The 20,218-nt window shown below is 37.0% G+C and overlaps 1 protein-coding gene across 2 annotated transcripts in view; it reads left to right on the forward strand.

Annotated features, from left to right (window-relative positions):
• The window catches only part of FRMD7 (FERM domain containing 7), a 57,896-nt gene that overhangs the window by 20,070 nt on the left and 17,608 nt on the right, over positions 1-20,218 (forward strand). Inside the window, exons 2-5 of one of the 2 annotated variants that reach the window (XM_011383888.1) lie at positions 11,089-11,193; positions 11,992-12,034; positions 13,868-13,946; positions 16,587-16,684. In XM_011383888.1, the coding sequence (XP_011382190.1) occupies positions 11,089-11,193; positions 11,992-12,034; positions 13,868-13,946; positions 16,587-16,684 (325 nt within the window). The remainder of the gene's footprint in view (positions 1-11,088; positions 11,194-11,991; positions 12,035-13,867; positions 13,947-16,586; positions 16,685-20,218) is intronic. The other variant, XM_011383889.1, reaches the window with a different exon arrangement.

The following is a 20,218-nucleotide window of genomic DNA, read 5'->3' on the forward strand; positions in this document are numbered from 1 at the left end:
AGACTTCTACATATGCTGCCTACAAGAGGGTCAGGCTTTTTTGAGTAAGGACTTTTGATTGATTTTCCCTTTGTCTTTTTTCCGTAAACTATACCCATAATGCCTCATCTATGATTCCAGCATTTGCTTATTTAACATGGAACAAGAATGTAGATGCTTGCAAAGCAATATGCGTACAGATTCCTTCCAGAGTTTTCTCCCCCTATATTTCACAGCTATCATATCCAAAACTAATTTGACAGCACATTTTGAGGAATTCCCCCCTTATTGAGTTTTTGCAAAATGATCGACTGAGTTTTCATAGAAACAATTCTTGTTTTTAGTGAGCATCATTCTTCAGTATACATAAAATTTAATATAAGTGTATAATTACAATAAAAAAGTAGAATTATCAAAAATATGTTAAAATATCATTAAGCATGGGATTCAATCTATGGATATAGAAGCACGTGATCATATTAGAGTAGCCTATCAACCATGAGGTTTTTTCATGAAAGTCATCTGCCGATTTTTTTTTTTTAAATTATGGTGACATTGGTTAACAAAATCCAGTAAGTTTCAGGTGTACAACCTAGCAGTAAGGCATATATATTGCCCATAGTGAGATTTCTTTCTGTCACTACATATTTGACCCTTTTCCCCCCATCTACTTCCCCAACTCCTCCTTACTCTCTGGTAACCACTAGTCTATATGTCCATGAGTCTCTGTTTATTTTTCCTGTTCATTTGTTGCTTTTAGGCTTACATCCCACAAATAAGTGACATAATATGATTTTCAACTTTTTCCTGTCTGGCTTATTTCACTTAGTATGATTATCTCAAGGTCCATCCACGTTGTTGCAAATGGCAATATTTCATCTCTTCTTATGGCAGAATAATATTCCATTGTATATTCCATTGTAGCACAGCTTCTTCATTTAGTCATCGATGCTAGGACACTTCGGTTGCTTCCATGTCCTGGCCACCACGAATAATGTCACTATGAACATCGGTGTGCAAATATCTTTTCGGATATGGGATTTCAAGTCTTCGTAGTAAATACTCACTAGAGGGATTGCTGGATCATATGGAATATCAATTCGCAGTTTTTTGAGGAAACTCCACAGTGTTTTCCATAGTGGCTGTACCAATTTGCAGTCTCACCAGCAGTGTATGAGGGTTCCTTTTTCTCCGCATCCTCTCCAACATTTGTTATTACTTGTCCTGTTGATTATATCAATTCTAACAGGTGTGAGGTGGTATCTCATTGTGGTTTTGATTTGCATTTCCATAATAGCTAGTGATGTTGAGCATCTTTTCATATATTTGTTGGCCATTTGTATGTTCTCTAGAGAGAAGTGTCTGGTCAGGATGCCTTTTATGTCTTTCTCTTGCCTGATTGCACTCACTAGGACCTCCAATGTTATATTGAATAACAGTAGCGATAGTGGACAGCCTTGCCTTGTTCCTGATCTTAGAGGGAAGGTTTTTGGTTTTTCGCCATTAACTATAATGTTGCTAAGGGTTTGTTGCCTATGGCCTTTATTATGTTAAGTACTTTCCTTCAATGTGAACTTTGTTAAGTGTTTTGATCATTAATGGATGCTGTATCTTGTTGAAGGCTTTTTCTGCATCTATTGATATGATCATGTGATTCTTATTTTTTAATATGTTTATGTGGTGTATTACATGAATTGATTTGTGTATGTCAGACTATCCCTAGGCCCCTGGGATGAAGCCCAATTGATCATGGTGTATAATCTTTTTAATATTGCCGTATTTGTTTCGTTAGTATCTATTTTAGGATATTTGCATCTTTCTTATTGAGGAATATTGGTCTGTAGTTTTCTTTCTTTGTGTTTTCTTTACCAGGTTTTGGTATCAGGGTAATACTAGCCTCACAAAATGAGTTAGTTAGGAAGTATTGCCTCCTCTTCGATTTTTTGGGAGAGTTTGAGGAGAATAAGTATTAAACATTTGAATGTTTGGTAGAATTCATTGGTGAAGCCATCTGGTCCTGGACTTTTACTTTTTGGTAGGTTTTTGATAATTATTTCAATTTCTATACTGCTGATCAGTCTATTTAGATTTTCCAGTTCTTCTTGATTCAGTCTAGGAAGGTTGTGTTTTTCTAAGTACTGATTTATTTCTCTTAGGTTATTAAATTTGGTGTTACATATTTTTTCATAGTATTCTTATATAATCCTTTGTATTTCTGTGATGTCTGTCATAATTTCTCCCCTTTAATCCCTGATTTTGTTTATTTGTGTTCATTCTCTCTCTTTCTTTTTTTTTTTTTTTTAGTTAGTCTACCCAGGGTTTTGTCAATTTTATTAGCTTTCACAAAGAACGAGCTCTTTGTTGCATTTATTTTTTCAATCTTGGGGGGGTTTTCAATTTCATTTATTTTTGCTGTAATTTTGATTATTTCTTTCCTTCTATTGACATTAGGCTTTATTTGTTCTTTCTTTTCTAGTTTTTAGATAATTCGTTTGGTTGTTTATTTGGGCTAGTTCTTATTTTTTGAGATAGCCCTGTAATGATATTCACTTTCCTCTTATTACCACTTTTGCCATGTCCCAAAAGTTTTGATACATAATACTATCATTATCATTCATTTCTATTATCTCTTTATCTCTCTTTTTATTTCTTCTTTGATCCAGTCATTCTTCAGTAGCATGTTGTTTAATCACCATGTATTTGTGGTTCTTCCCCCTTTCTTTTTACAGTTGATCTCTAGCTTCAATTATGATTAGAGAATATGATTTCAACCCTCTTATATTTGTTGGTATGATTTCAACCCTCTTATATTTGTCGAGGCTATCTCTGTGTCCCAGTATGTGGTCAATCCTTGAGAATGTTCCATGTGCACTAGAGAAGAATGTACAAGCAGCTGTTTTGGGATGAAAAGCTCTGTAAATGTTAGTTATGTCCAGTTGGTCTAATGTGTCATTTAAGGATGTTATTTCCTTATTGATTTTCTGTTTGGACAATATGTCCATACCTGACAGTGGAGTATTTAGGTCCTCTATTATGATAGTGTTTTGGTTGGTTACTCTGTTTAGTTCTGTTAGCAATTGCTTTATATATTTTGGGGATCCATGATTGGGAACATAGATATTAATAAGTTTTGTGTCATCTTGGTGTATGATTCCTTTTATCATTATGAAGTGTCCCTCAGTATCTTTTTTACCTTTTTTTATTTTGAAGTCTATTTCGTTTGTTATTAGTACCACTACTCCGACTCTTCTCTGAATGGCATTTGTTTGAAATAGCATTTTCCACCCTTTCATTTTGAGTCTACATTTGTGTTTGGAATTGAGATGTGTCTCCTGGAGAGAGCATATGGTTGGGTTTTGTTTTTTGATCCAATCTGCAACTCTGTGCCTTTTAATTGGTGGGTTAAGTCCATTTACATTTAGGGTGACTATTGAATTATGAGGTTTTCCTATAGCCATTTTATTTTTTCCCCATCTTTATTAAAATATAATAGACAATTAATTGCTTGTATTTATATTGTACAATTCAATGAGTTTTTTTTTTCAGTTATAGTTGGCATACAATAATATGCCAGTTTCAGTTGTATAACATATTGATCAGATCCACAAAAGTCGCAAAGTGATCGCCCCAGCAAATCTAGTACCTTCTTCCCCCTTATATATTTATTATAACATTATTATCTCTCCTCCCCATGCTACATTCTACATCTCCATGTCTATTTTGCAACTATCCATTTGTACTTCTTAAATTCTTTTGCCATTTTTTGTCCCCCAACCTCTTCTTATCTAGCATCCTAAATATTCTCTGTATCTATGAGTTTATTTCCACTTTTGTTGCTGTTGTTGTTAGTTTTTTTCTTTAGATTCCACATGTATGTGAAATCATGCAATATTTGTCTTTCTCTATCCAACCCATTTCATTCAGGGTAATATCCTCTAGGTCCATCAAGGCAATATCTTTTTCCATCCCCTTCTTTTTAGCCTGTACGTGTCTTTTAATCTGAAATAAATCTCTTGTAGGCAGCATATGTAGGGGTCTTGTTTTCTTATCCATTCAGCCACTCTGTCTCTTGGTTGGAGCACTTAATTCTTTTCCATTTGTGGTACTTATTGATAGGAATGTAGTTGTTACCATTCTTTATTCCTGTTTTTGATATATATTTTTTCTTCTTAAAGAAGTCCCTCCATCATTTCCTGTAATACTAGCTTGGTGTTGATGAATTCCTTTAGCTTATTTTTGTCTGGAAAGCTCTTTATCTGTCCTTCAACTCTAAATGATAGCTTTGCTGGATAAAGAATTCTTGGTCGTAGATCCTGGGTTTTCATCCCTTTGAATATTTTGTGCCAAACCCTTCTGTCCTGCAGTTTCTTTTGACAAATCAACTGCTAGTCTTATGGATGCTCCTTTGTAGATAACTAACTGCTTTTCTCTTGCTGCTTTTTAAGATCCTCTCTTTGTATTTAACCTTTGGCATTTTAATTATGTTGTATCTTGGTGTGGGCCCCTTTGGGTTCCTGGTTTGGGGAATTCTCTGAGCTTCCTGGGGTTGTATGTCTATTTCCTTTACCAGGTTAGGGAAGTTTTCTATCATTTTTTCTTCAAATAGCTCTTCAACGTCTTGTTTTTGTTTTTGTTGTTGTTTGTTTGTTTGTTTGTTTCCGGTACCCCTATGACATGGATATTTTTACTTTTAATAGTATATCTTAGGCTCCTTAATTTATTATTATAAGCTTGGTTTATTTTTTCCTGCCATTCTGATCGAGTGTCCTTGGCTTTCCTATCCTCTATAGAGGTCATTTGATCCTCTTCATTATTCACTTTGTTTATTCCTTTTAATATACTTCTCATCTCAGATCATGTATTCTTCATTTCTGACTGGTTCTCTTTTATAATTTCCATTTCACCTTTTTGTTTTTTATCTCTTTGTTAAAGTTCTCAGTGAATTCATCTACACTTCTCATAAGTTCATTGAACATCTTTATAGCCAGTGTTTTGAACTCTGTATCTGTTAGATTGTTTGACTCCATTATTTCTAGATCTCTGTTCTGTTCTTTCATATGGTTTCTGCTTCTTTGTCTTTCCATTTTGGCTCCCTCTCTGTGTCTGTTTCTATGTACTAAGCAAAGCTTCTGAGTCTCCCGGTCTTATTAGTGCAGCTTTGTGTGGTAGGTATCCAGTGGCACAGTCCTGAGAGGGGTTCAGCTGCAGGTCATATTTAGCCCCAGCCTGTGCCCCTCCAGGGCCATTTGTTAAGATTCAGCAATCCACAGATGCTGTGCTTATAGTTTTCTCAAAAGGCCACACCAGAAACCAAGGCCAGCTGCCTCCAATGTGAATCTAGTTGTTGCTCAGCAAGAGGCACCTTACTAAGGGAGGACACACTTGGATGTGGCTTGGGTGGGGCGCAAGTTGGGGAGGCAGAGTTTCTGGGAATCCTCTGGGTAAAGCAACCTCTGTCATCCAGTTTGATGATTTCTCTGCTGTGGCTGCTCTGAGTCCACACACTGGGAGGTGGGAAGGCTCAATAGGGGAACAATGGATACCCCTAGCACTTCTGTGCAGAGTGAATCTTGCCTCAGCCCTCACTCTGATGACTCAGTGTCCCCCTGTAAGTCCCTGGTGCCCCCCTGCACAGCTGAATGGGGGCTGGTGCTCAGAGCGAACAGAAGCATCACAGTGAATGTTCACTTGTGGATACAGCCCCTTTAAGAGATCTGCAGAGGTTGGCTGCCACTGCTATAGCCTCTGTCTCATTCAGCCACTGGGGACTGGGCAGCCTCACATCCTCGTCCTGTCCTACCTTCTGCCTTAGCTGGGCGATTTCTTAGTTTTCTCTCTAGTTGTGTGGCTTGTTCATATAGATCCCAGGCAATTTTCCTTGCTGTTTGCTCTTTGTTTCTGTCAGAACTTTGACTTGGTCACCAGTGGTATGAACAGAGTCTCTATCATCTACGCCATTTTTTTTTTCTCTAGCCATTTTATCTTTTGCTTTCTGGTAGTTTGATGACTCCATTGCTTTCTTTTTCTTGTGTGTCTGTTGTTTTAAATTTTGGTTGGGTTTTGTGGAAATTCCCTCTGGTCTTTCTTGTTTTATTCTATATACTTCAGTTCTGAATCTTTGGTGTGTGGTTGCCATTACAAATATGTAGAGGATAGTCATAAATCCTTTTTCTTCTGCATGTGCCTTGTCTCCATTCTCCTTTGCGAATATGATTCTTTGAATCCTCCTCTTTTCTGTTATTGTTGTCTCAATTTGTCCCTATGTATGCTGAACATTCATTACTATCTTACAATAGCAAATCTCTTATTGTTTAAGCATATAATGCCCCATTCTTATTAAGGGATGCACTTCTCTGCTTCTAACTGCCTGCTAGTCACCTTACTTATAGTTTATACATATATAGTATATAATATATGTATATATATATAGATATATATACGTATACATATATTATACGTATACATATACGTACATATATTATACGTATACATATATATATCTATCTATATATATACATATATTATATACTATATATGTATAAACTATAAGTAAGCTGTAATGTGTGTGTGTGTGTGTGTGTGTGTGTGTGTGTGTGTGTGTGTGTATGTATATATAGTCATTTTGTTTTAGGTGTGCTGATCCCTTTCAGTATTTCCTGTAATGCAGGCCTCATAGTGGAGAATTCTCTCAACTTTTGTATGTCTGGAAAGATTTTTATTTCTCCTTCATATCTAAAGGAGAGCTTTTCTGTAAACATTATTCTTGGCTGGTAGTTCCTTTCATTTAATAATTTGAATACTTGATTCCACTCCTTTCTGGCTTGTAAGGTTTGTGCTGAGAAGTCCAATGATAATCTAATGGGATTTCTTCTGTAGGTTACCGTCTTTTTTTCACCTGGCTGCCCTGAGAATTCTTTCTTTGTCATTGATTTTAGATAATTTTAACACAATGTGTCTTGGAGAAGGCCTTTGGTTAAGATAATTGGGCATTCTGTTGACTTCTTGAATTCCAAGCTCCAGCTCATTCTTTAGATTTGGGAAATTCTCATTCACTATTTGTCTGAAAATGCTTTCTAATCTCTACTCCTTTCCCTCCCCTTCAAGAATGCCCATTATTCTTATGTTTCCTCTCCTGATGGTATCAGTTAGGTCTTATATTTGTCTTTCATTATTTTTTATTCTTCAGTTTCTCTCTTCTTTCTTCTGATTTGTTTCTAGACTTCTGTCTGTGATATCACTGATCCTTTCCTCCATTTGGTCTATTCTATTTCCCAAGCTTGCTATTTCATTTTTTCATCTCTTTCAGTGTGTTCTTCATCTCCAGAAGTTCTATTTGGTTCTTTTTGATGGTTTCAGTCTCCTTGCAAAAACTCATTGTGCTGATCTTTTGTTTTTTTATCAATTCCTGTGGTAACTATTATACACAGATCCCTTGCTCAGTCATGCTTGTGTGCAGGTTAGGTGTTTTTTGTTGAGTTTTAGATGTTCAGCTTATTGTTTCAAGGGAGAGATCTGGGGACATCTCTCACTCTGCCATGTTTCTGATGTTGCTCCCCATCCTGTTAATGTTTTAAAGAGAGAATGGAATGCTTTCTCTGTGCATTGTTGAGTAGAAGTTGGTTAAGAGAGTTTCTAAGGTCCTTGCTTATTAAAAAAAAATTCAGATATGTACAGAGTAAAACGTTAAAGTTCCCCTTAATCTATCCTCTTTCCATGGAAAATGCTGTTTACATTTGATGTGTATATTTCCTAACACTTTTATGCATTTATCTGTACATGTGTATTGCTTAAGTTATATGTTTTGCCAGGTACTGAAGTAAGGCCTTGATAGGAATTATCTTGCTTAATCTTCAAAACTCTATGAGATAATTCTATTATCTTCATTTTACAGATGAGTAAACTGAATCTCAGAGAGGTTCAGTAATTTTCCCTAGGCCACATAGTGACTAATTTGTTCCTCCTCCTTAGAGTACATCTTATTAATGTACATGAATCAAGTTTAATGTTTGGATCCATTCATCTTTTGAACCAGTAAATTTATTGAATATCTTTGCCAGGTACTATACATAATGCTAGGTGTTCAAATACATAGTTTCTGTTTTCAGGTACCTGGAAAAGGTGAGCTAAAAGATTTGTCCTAATTCATACAGTTAGTAAGTGGGTTGAGCAGAATTACAATTCAGGTTTGTTTTAACAATTGTTATGTTTTGGTAGACTGTGTTTTAGAGGTAGCCACCTTGAATATTATTGTTTTCATGAGAAATCAGTGTCCAGTGGTTAAGCCTCATTTGTAAACTGGAAATCATAAGTAGAAATTCTATAAAGTTTTAAATTATATAGATGCATATGTATATATAAAGGCAAACACTACTGTAATCCAAGGGAGATGAGGATAAGTCAGGATGCAGGCTTGGAGTTCTAATTCCTTGAGTGGGAGCACCGATGGTAAAGGATTAGCTCAATTAAGAAACTTTATTAGAATGTTGAATAGTGTTGGCTTAAACAAGAGCAAGCAATTGAAAAAGAAAATTAGAAATCCAGAAAAGAGACAATAAGAAAATTGTATATAAATAAAGTTGTATATAAATAGGTATTGTGAGAAAAAAGTCATAACACAAAAATTGAGAATTTGGATCATAATGGTTGAAAAAATTTAAAGGCTGCATGTTGAGACATAACCAAGATCTCACTTATATGCAACACATTCCACAATGCTGGCCAATTTCAACAGTATAGTATGGAGGACTGAAGGAAGATGCCTCTCCCTGAGACGGGTGGAGATCTTGAGCCACATGAGTGTCTGACCTCCAAATGCATAAATGCCAAAAGCTTTCAGAGCCCATTGGAAAGTGTGCAGGGATGGAAGAATCAGAGGATTATTCTTATATGCATGGTATGGGATCTTACAGAAGGAAGGAAAAAGGAAAACTTACAAGAATGGCTATATATTCTTTGTAACTACCTTTGTGAAACATTAACATATACAAACACAGGGAATGTGGTAATGTGGATGGGGAGGACTAAGCACCCTATAGATAAAAAGAATAAAAAATGAGGAAGAGAAAGGAAAATTTTGAGTTCTTAAATTGTTTGAAAAAAACTGAAGTCTATGATGGAATTTGGTCCTCATCACTGAAATGTTTCTTTGGTGCTGAAAAAAGTATTGCTGTCATATCTCTCTTTAGAATTTTCATAATAAAAATCCCATGGCAGCTCCTTGTATGGTGGACTTTTAAAAATTGGAGTGATTTCATCTATCTGGACTGGTCTGTGTCAGCACTTGCCCTAGGCAAGGTTGCCACAAAAGCAAAAACTCCTCCTCTCTCCTCCCTACCAGATGACCCCTCCCCACTGCCCTCCTTCCCTCTAAGTCCTGCAGTTCCCCATGGTGGACCTACCTTCTTTTTCTGGACCACAGTTCCAATGTGACCTTCCACATAAAATCAAAATCCCTTTCCTTTAGCTCTCTCCATGTGCTAGGGACGCTGTTAGGTTTCACCTTTTGTGGCCTATTTGCACTAAAAAAATAGAACCCTAGTTAACCCACATGGATCTCAGAACTCGAATTGGTGGAGCTAGGGACAGTGTAAGAAGTGGAGAGAAGTCCAGGGGAGAGGGGAGTATTTCTGGTCACTGGGAGAAGGGGTTGGGGTAGGCTGTCTTCCTGGAAGCTATTAAATCCTACATATGGGCTTGTTTCTGTGTTATACTGCTTTGAGCGAGCCAGCAGGGGGTTGGAGGAGGGTGGCTAGACTCTCTGACCCCTCAAGGTTGCTGTTAATTCTATCGGTTGGTTATTTCTAACTACATTTCCCCCGCACCCAACTTACTTTGCAACACCCTAGTACCATGTGAGTTGGCTTTAACTAGGGGTTTTCAGCAGCATGTCTTTGTGCCTATCAGCCAGGCCCCAATTTTCCCATCACAGTCCTCCCTACAAACAGCAACCATTGGGTTTAGCAATGGTGGTGACTGAAAATCAGCACCAGACATACTCAGCTCAAAGACATTTTCACAGAAGGTTCCTCAAAGCTCCAGTTCTCAGAGAAGTGTAAGAAAGGGGCTGTTTTGTTCTCGTAGTGTGTGTGAACTTTATGAAGAAAAAAAAAATGTGTGGCTTTGTGTGAACAAAGTGTCTTGTATGCAGATTTGGTGGGGAAAGCTGCAAAATGAAATCTACTGAAGAAGCTCATGAATAATTTTGTCAATTTCATGTTGGATCAACAAACATTCAAGAGCCTCTACTATGTGCCAGGCTCAGTTAGATCTGGTGAGGAAAAAGATAAAGCAAGGTCCCTGCTGTGAAGGAATTCAGTCTAATGGGGAAGACAGATATTACTTGTTAAGAAATGCCATGTTTGAGGTAAGAGAGGGTGTTTGGAAGCAGGGTGGTTGCCCTTTGGCTCAACCTGCTGCTGAGAGGGATCAGAGAAGGCTGTCCCAGGGAGATGACATCTGAACCAAGTAGAAATAAGCCAAACCAAAGAAAGGTGGGAAGGGCAATCTATGTAGAAGGAATGACATGAGCAGAGGCATGAGGGCATGAAAAGACTTGACATATATGGGGAACTACAAGCAGGCTGAGATTATTATAAAGGAAAGTGACGGGCAAAGAGAGGGGCAAGAGATGAGTCTGGAGCAGCAGGCTGGCTTCTAGAGGGTGAGAAGGCCCAACTTCCTGTGTTAAGGAGTATAGACTTTATCCTGAGGGGAGCCACTGAAGGATTTTAAGCAGGTTAGATTTGCTTCTTGATTAAACTATCTGTCAATTTGGGGAAAATCATTCAAATTGCCCAAGGGATGAATTGATTAAAGAATTCCATTGAAATGGTAGATTTGCTGATCTAACCAAGTGCAAGGTTTTGTTTTTCCAAGAGGGTTTGTCATTAGTCTGAGGCTTTTTAAGGGGTTACCCCTAAAACAATTTATGGATAGATGCGTGTTTTTATCTGTAAAACTCAGCATTTGGGGGATGCAGTGCCTCTAAACAGTGCTTAAAGGAAACAATATTTGAAGAAAGTCTTGTTGCTTCTACCATTTATTTCACACAGCAGTAACAATATCAAGTTAGGAACACAAACTGTGCTATGATCTCTTTGTTTTGTTTAGCAAAAGTCATCCGGGAAGGCACTGTTTAACCTGAGTTGCAGCCATCTAAATCTTGCTGAAAAGGAATATTTTGGATTAGAATTCTGTAGCCATTCTGGAAATAATGTAAGTTGGTTTCATTATAGGGTTCTCTGTGTCTAGAATTGCTTCTAAATACAGTTTTCAGCTAGGTTCGAACCCCTAATTGAAAAATGAGGGAAAAAAAAAAAACATTTAAACCCTTGCAAAATGACTGAATTTAATAACTATTTTTCCTCCTCCATACTTTTCTATTAAGTCATCTTAGCTTGCCAAACACAAACTCTTCCACTCCATGCTCCTCTTTTGTCATTCTGTGAACAGCTATTTATGCTTTATCTATTCTGACTTTCCAGAGTCTGGAAATCAACCTCCATAATTAAGACTCCTAACTTCACCAACGAGTATTTGGGGGACTTTCCTTTCTTCCCAATCTGGAGTCCTAACTTACCTGATGTTTTTCCTGCTGCGTTCTGCCTTGGCATATCTATTACCTGGAATCTTCCCAGAAATGCTCATTATATCTATTAAATTGGCATTTGGGGGCTGTAGAATTCAAATGTGGAGCCAAATGCCTTCATTAGTTTTCATAGCAACTAATGAGCCTTGTATGTGACACCTCTGTCATTCTACAGACAGGGGAGCAGTGATTCAAATGTCAACAACAAAGAGTTTACAGATCAACAATGTTCACTGTCCTTGAGAAAATACAAGGGGGCAAATTGAGTGTGGTAGAGGTGTACTATCTCTTAGACATTGCTGTTCTAATTATTATTAGACTTCTAAATCATTTTGGTATTTATTTCATGTTGACTTTTAACTGGTACTAAAAAAAGTTGCACTCAATACCATGTTCTATCAATTTTTTCATTAATACTATTACAGGTTTGGTTGGAACTTCTGAAGCCCATTACAAAGCAAGTAAAAAGTAAGTATGACAAATAATTTAAGGAATATAATTTCTTGTTAAAACTTGAAAATATTTGAATGTTTTAGCAACACCATACTATTCCTCACCTTAATATAGGGGGAGAAAAGGGCTTTGATGTATTATTTTAATCTTTCATACATCTAGTGAATTTAACAATTAAAAAATGCTTTAACCTTCTCTGAGATGTGAAGAAAATAATGCTGCTGGATCTTTGAGTAAATCTGAAGAACTCTGGTAATTACAGCACTCTGTGGATTGGCTCTGAGAATGTATCTCAGGTTCTAGCACTGCAATCTTCAAGCATCCTTGATGCCCATCTGCAATGCCATTGACCTTCTGCCTGAAGATGTTTAAGTTTTATTCTGTTAGATATTGTCTATTCTTTTCAGTTCATATTTTAGTGCCTACTATGTATAACATATTCCCTCTATGCTGTATTTCAAAATCTAGTGTGGTGGTTCTCAAATTTCAGTGTGTATTAGGATCATTTGGAGTTCTTGTTAAAATAGAGATTCCCAGATCTCATTCCTGGGTTGGGGGCCAGCTTCCTACATTTTAAACATGTTTCACCAGTGTTTCTGATGTCAGTGGATTTCAATCAACACTTTGAGAAACATTCTCTTACAATGTCTGTTCCCCCACCTGCTCTTTACATGTTGGTGCTTTCCACAGTTCTGTCTCTTTCCTACCACAAAATGATAATGTCACATTATACCAACAGCTTCCAAAACAATTCCCCCTAACCCATCATCTACAATACTCCCAAAGGGAACTATTGAAAATACAAACCTGCCACATCAATGTCTTTCTTACAATGCTTCCATTGGCTCCTTATAACTCTTAGAATAAAGTCCAAACTCATTAGCATCATCCACAAAACGCTGGACTCTGCCTGCCTTTCTAACCTTACCTCTACCACTGACCACTTTGTATTCCTACCTTTCCTGACTTTGACTAAACTAACCTCAGCTGTAGGCTTCTCAGATAAAATAGAGGATGCCAACTAAATTGGAATTTCTGATAAATAATAATTTCCTTGTATAAGTATGTCCCATGTAATCATTTATCTAAAATTGAAATTTAATTGGGAGTCCTGCATTTTATTTGCTAAATCTAGTAGCTCTGCTCAGGTGTCAACTCCTATAGAAAGCCTTTTTTGATCTTCTGCAAATTCTTTCCCCCCGTCTTATGCTTCTCAAGTACACAGTGCTTATAACACTTGTAGTGCTGTAATTGTCTATTTAGATGTCTGTCTCTTCTACCAGAATATGAGTGCTTAATTGCCTTTTTATTCCTGTACATGCCTAATACAATCCTTGACACAGTTTCTTATTTTCAAATGCAAGTAGAAATGAAGGCAAGTAAATATGTTTGATGTAAATTTTAAGATACGTAGACGCATCAGTTCATACTGCTTCCCTTAATGAGATCATTCAACCAGGTGATATCCAACTGCCTCTAAAGCTAGGCCCTTCTCTCAACCAGGAATGCAGAATCCCAAGTAACATGTGGTATATTTTTCTAAATAGAACACCTCTTAAGAGAGGACACAGTAGGCCTGAAAGAGGTACATTTTCACAAAAAGAAACTCAAAGGTAGAGAGGGTAGGAGGAGGGCCAGGAGAACTTTCCCAATTGCTATCCACATAGAGACACAATGCAGAAATAGCAGCATCATACAAATGTGAAATTTTGAAATTTAAAAGTCTGTGGAAGGGAGAGAAAGGGAGAGGAGGGAAGAGGAGAGGGGATTCTGTGTCTGTGTGTATAAACACCTGTAACTGTTGTGATGGACATGTAAATAAAACTTATGGAGATATTATGTTTTAAGATCCTAAGGAAGTTGTTTTCAAATTTATGGTGAAATTTTTCCCAGTGGATCCTGGACATCTTCAAGAAGAGCTTACAAGGTATAGTACTTGCTTGCTGTTACTTAAGAATCATTATTCTCCATTTTTCAGGGAATAGGCTTCTAGCTTTCTTTGGAAGGCTCGGATTTCAGTCATTCTCTGGGAGATAGTGAGGAACTGGAGAGAAGGAGGGCCAAGCTGTTCCTCAAATGGTTAATCTTCCAAAGGATGAGGACTTCAAGGAGAAGGAGGAGCCAGTGTTCTAGAAGTGTAGCATGCCTGAGTGCCCACTTGAGGGTTATGCCATTAACTGCTGCAACAATTAGAGTGCTTGTCTTCATTTCACCTGTGTTCTAATCAGGGGTAACTTGACAGCACAAGTGTAATGCCAACTAATTTCCATGGATATTGAAAATGGTGTGTGTATGTATTCCATAGGTAGAAAGTGATGATGACATATACTTATAAAAAAATTTAAAAAGTAAAAAATATAAAATTTTAATAAATTATTTATAATGCATAATATAAATGGATCTTTTGTAATTATTTAATGATAAATTAATAATGTAATATAATTTAATAATAATTTATAATGATAAATTATTAAAATTTATAAAAGTAAAATATTTTATACTTACAAAAATGAAAAAAGTTAAAAAGTTAAAAGTATAAAACATTTAAAAAGTATTTTTATACTTATAAAAATATCCTTTAAAATTATAACGTGAACCTACTTTTTCAAAAATACATTTTCAACATAATACTCCCTATAACCTTACTCTGCTTTCCAAACTTTAGACTCTTACATTTAGAAGGGATATAAGAGATAATCTAGTCCAGCTTTCTTGGTTCACAGATGAGGAAACAGGTCCTGGGACCTAGAATGACTTGGCCAAGATCACAGTGTTGGCAGATATTCTCCCTGAAGTTTTCCCCACAACATGATTCATGGCCAGTTCTTTTCCACCTCTTTTCTACAGGAGTATTTCTCTTTTCTGAGGGGTCTTTGGTCATTTTTCAAAAGTCAGTCTCTCTCTCTCCCAATTTTCTCCGCATTTATGAATCGTAGTCTACTTTCTCAGATAACTTGATATCTTGGTATCTATATTAGTTTGCATTTGCTAACCCATTTCCATCATGTCTCAAATAGTGGCCAATTTTGATGGAGATAAACTTTCTCAGAAAAAAAAAGAATGAGAAAATCAATAGGATAATAAATGATTCATCAGCTGTTCAGAGCAAGGATTTGTTTGTTGAAGCAGGCAGCTGTCTTCTTAACAGCAAGGAACATATCAAATGACCAAAAGGTTTCCTTCCTTTCTTGCTAGGAGCAAAACAAAATCACTTTCCCTTTAGCAATTGAGGCTGATGTTTCTTACTTACATCTATATTTGAAAGCAGGCAATGGCAAAGATTAGACTTCCTTTATTTTTTTCTTAATTGATCCATCTAAGAATACTTAACTATAGTTGACTTTACAAGGATATCTTACTTGGATCCAATATAGGAGTTTCTGAAACTGTCATTCAAATATAATTTTTCTAATTGATTCATTTCTAACTCATTAGAAGAACTCACAGTTGGAAGAATTATAATGATGAATGCTTTTGTAAATTGAATAATCACCTCCTAATTTACCCGTTTGGTTTTTCTAATCAGGATTTTCATCTATCACCTGAAATTAATTTTGATTCTCCACATTGCCTTAAGGCTTAACTGGTTTTAAATAAAAGTCCAGATAGAGATTTATTTAGAAAATTTCATCTTACATAGGGAAACACCCACAGTAGATACTCAATAAATGTTTTATGTATAAAATAAAATATTGGAACCAATATTGGACCATGGAAGAAAGTAGTCAGTGGTAGAATCTTAATTATATACATCTTTTCAAAGTTGATTCTCCTTTGATGATGGCTTAAAAGTGTGGCACAAATGCTATCTCTCTGACAAAGCTCTGGGTACCAGCCAGCACTTTATGGGTCCCTGATGAGCTGTGAGTGGGAAAAAGGGTAGTTTGGTTTCATTCCATCCAGGACACAGTAATTCCATACTTGCTCTGTGTAAAATACTGGGCTGGACTGTGATGACACAGAGAAGGTGGTCTCAAGTCCTTGGTTTCTGAAACACAATCTTTTGGATAGGAGAAGGTCTGAATTCAATGGCAGACTTGAATTCTAGTCACAGACTCACTATCTTTGAGTGATATGACCTTGCCCAAATCACCTAACCTCTGTCTTTCTATAACTGTGAAATGGTGTGATTGTTCCTGCCCAGTCTACCTCCTAAGTTGTTTTGATAGTGAATGCTTGATCGCATTTTATAAACAGAGCAGTACTGGCCTCCTGAGTGGGCTGATTCTTGCTGAAATTTTCTTTCTCTCTGGCTGGTATGTGGTTTTGCTACGTGGCAGAAACCACCAGAGGATGATTGACCAACTCCTTAAAGTTGGTGGGAGGATTTGGTTGGGGTGATTCCTAATGGCTGTGAAGCGTGCCAAAGTGCTAGATCAGCTGTATTGTGGTCTAGTGCTGGTTTGGGGCTAAAGCAAAGCCTATAAATTACTCACTACCCCAAAGGCGCATCTCACTGACTGGGAGTGCCATTTCTTTTTTGAAACATTTTGGATCTGGGAGAAGGGAAATGCTTCTTTCTTGTTCCTGTTTCTTTCTCAAGAGATTTTCCCCAAATTCTTGGCAGGTATCTTTTTACTCTTCAAATAAAGACGGATTTGGCTCTAGGAAGGCTTCCATGCAGTGACAACTGTACAGCATTGATGGTATCTCACATCTTACAATGTAAGTAGTAAATGTTGGCTTTGGGGCATATTGACCAGGCAGAGAACCAGACAAAGGAGCTGAGCACCCCCAGTGCACCCATCATTGTGTTAGGACTTATGGAGGAGAGAAAGCCTAAATAAGGTATATAGAAACAACACGTTCCAATAGAAAGAGGCTGTAGTTGAAGTCATGTCTGTCATTGCTGCAGTCATGGAAAATTTTAATTTAAATACTGTCTCTACTACATTCTAACTGTTGTAGCCTTGAGTAAAGTCCCCTCACCTGTCTTTGCCTGAGTTTACTAGTCTTTAAAATAGCGATGAGACTACTTTCTCACAGAGTGGTTGTGTTTATGTAGATTAAAAGTAAATGCTGATTTTCTTCTATCTGGGTCTAACCTTCCCCTCTTACTCCTGGGGCTTGCCAACCAGAAACTGGTTTGGACTAATCCAGGCATAGACTTTGCTAGGCAGGCCCCCACTCCCTCTGCTTGCCCCAGGATACATTTCTGAGATGTGCTTTCTGTGGCACATTATCACATTTGATATGATTTCTGTGTTGCTCTGTATCATGACTCCAGAGAACAAAGCACAAAGTACAGCAGGTAGAGAGAGGATAAAAGGGAAAAAAATCTCAGGCATCTATTAGAGTTCTCCATATCCTAGCAGCCAAGTAGTTGGACTAGGCTGAATAAGGAAGGCAGGGAGAAAGAGCCTGGGAAGTATTGGGGGCTTGCCTGGGATGGGGTGAAGTTGAGAAGACAAGGTAGCTAGAGACAGTATCTCTTCTTCTAGCACTGGCTGTACTTTCTCTTTGAGAGAGGCCTTCCACTAATAAGCCTTTCATTACCACTCCTGCAGGATCATAAATTCATTTTTTGTTTGTTTCACGAGTTCATTTGTTTAACTCTATCCCTTACCTTCCTGACAGTCCAGAATACGTAGATTTCTATTTTCATTGAGAATTCCAGAATGAAGTGCTTGGATAGGTACAATATCTGAATCAGTGTTTATCAAGCAACTCCTGACTGGGACAGGTTATGACAGCCCCAGGATCTCAGGAAGGCAGCGGGCGGTGAGACCAATAGTAATCAGGGAAGGCTTATGGAGGAGATGGCTTTTGTGCTGGACCTTAAAGGGAGACATAGGAATGATATAGGCAGAGAAAACAACATGAAAAAATGGTAGTGGGACAAAAAGTAGTGTATACAGAGGATGCAGCTCAAGTAAAGCTGAAGTATAGGGTCTTTTAAGGAGAGGTGGCAGACAACTAAGAATCATTTTGGAAGGCCTTGAATGCCAAGGACACTAACCGTATGTCCAGTATTGTGCTTAGCTTGGTGGAAGGCGTGAGTTAAAGCAGATAGAGAAAACAATGTTGGAAGACTTATCCTTCTCTATTCGCTGCCTATTAAAACCAATCAGGGGATTGGTGCTCCTTGACAGCCTCTAATGCGAGACCCCAATTTCATTTTTAATGTTCACCATTATAAATTTGGGCATTCCATAGTGGCCATTTCAAGCACAGTATGAAACACTTCAGCTTTTATAGAGGATATTTTATCAATAGATGATATTTCCACAGAAAAAGGCTGAAGTTTCAATGAGTTAGCTCTTCCAAATCCATCCATGTTAGACTGTTTCATTGGGTGCTGAAGCAGTGTGCAGAAGACAACCAAATAGCTCATTCATTTGCTTATTTATTCTTCATCCAATATTTATATTCTAGGCATTCAAGAACTTCTACATTCTGACCTTCTCATCTGCTTAAGTTTCTCTTACACACCTCTCTGGCTCTAGCCAGACACTCCCTCCCAAACACAATTTATACATTCCAAATGAAGCCTCCCTTTTATGAATGCCTTTAGAAACTCTTCTTTGTTATTTATTCTTCAAAAATTTATTGAGTACCTACTACTTGCCAAGTATTATTATAGGCAGTGGGAACATAGCAGTGAATTAAGCAGACAAAAATACTTGCCCTCACTGAGCCCACATTTTGTCAGTGGAAGGGAGTCAGACAATAAGCAAAATAAGGAAATATATTTTGTTTGTTAGAAGGTGATAAATGCATTGGAGAAAATAAAGTATGGAAAGGAGATGGGGAATTCTGGTGGTGAGTACTAAATTTTTAAATAAGATGGTCAGGGTAGGCTTCACTGTGAAGATGACAGTTGAACAAAGAATTGAAGAAGTTGAGAGAGAAAACCATGTAGAAACCTGGTGGAAAGGAGTTCCAGGCAGAGAGAACATCCAGTGCAATGGGCCTGAGGTGGGACCATGCCTGGAGTATTCAAGAAACATTAAGCAAGCTTTGTGGCTAGCCAAAACTGAGTGAGAGAGGAAGAGAGTAATCATGAAGGGTCTTAAAATCATATTAAAGACTTAGAACATTACTCTGAGATGGGAAGCCATGGAAGCATTTAGAGCAGAGGAATGAAGTGATAAGAACTGGGTTTTAACAAGATCATATAGGCTGCTATTGTGAAAATAGAAACTTGCAACGAGTGCTAAATAAGCCATAGAGGTCTAATGCACAGTATAATGAACGTAGACAATAAATTGTATTCTAATTATGTAATGTTATAATATTGTTATAATGACAATCATCACAATGTATAAATGTATCAAAGTAATGTCCTGTATACCTAAAATTTATATAATGTTACATGTCAAATTTATTCAACAAAAAAGGGGAAAAAATAGACTTTTCGAGCGAATGGTGAAAGTGGGGAAACCAGATACGAGACTATTACAGGAGAGAGAGAGGATGATAGTTTATTCCAGTGTGGTAACAGTGAAGGTGCTCGTTACATTTGTTATCTTCTGTTACTGATGATATTTACTCATTTGTATGTCATAGGTCTCTTCCTAGATTGTCATCATCTTACATGGAGAAAAAACAAGCAGTCTTATGTGTTTTTATATTTTCCTTATGGTCAATTACTCAACAGTTTTTAGTAAGCTTACAAAGTTGTGCAACCTTTACCAAAATCCAGTTCTAGAACATTTATTTCCATCACACCAAAAAAGATCTCTCATGCCCATTTGCAGTCACTCCCTGTTCTCATATTCAGCTTCTGGAATCACTAACTTACTTTTTGTTTCTATAGATTTGCCTTTTCTGGACATTTCATGTAATCTGAATGACAAAATATGTGGTCTTTTTCATGTGGCATTTTTCACTCAGCATAATGTTTTGAAATTCATGCATGTTCCAGCATGAATCATAGCACTTTGTTCCTTTCTATAGCTGAGTTATTTCATTTTATGGATATACCAAATTTTGGTTACCTATTTACCTTGTCATGGACATTTGGATTATTTCCAGTTTAACTATTATGAATAATGTTTTGAACATTCATGTACAAGTCTTTGGACACATGTTTTTATTTCTCTCGGATAGATTTCTAGGAGTGCAATTGATTGCTTCATCTTACAGTCAGTCTATGTTCAACATTTTAAGAAACTGCCAAATAGTTCTCCAAATTAAAATAATAAAACCAGAAATGTATGCAGTTTTCAATTTATCCACATCTTCACCAATATTTGG

The sequence above is a fragment of the Pteropus vampyrus genome, unplaced genomic scaffold, assembly GCF_000151845.1.
Source record: "Pteropus vampyrus isolate Shadow unplaced genomic scaffold, Pvam_2.0 Scaffold548, whole genome shotgun sequence".
Classification (NCBI taxonomy): Eukaryota; Metazoa; Chordata; class Mammalia; order Chiroptera; family Pteropodidae; genus Pteropus; species Pteropus vampyrus.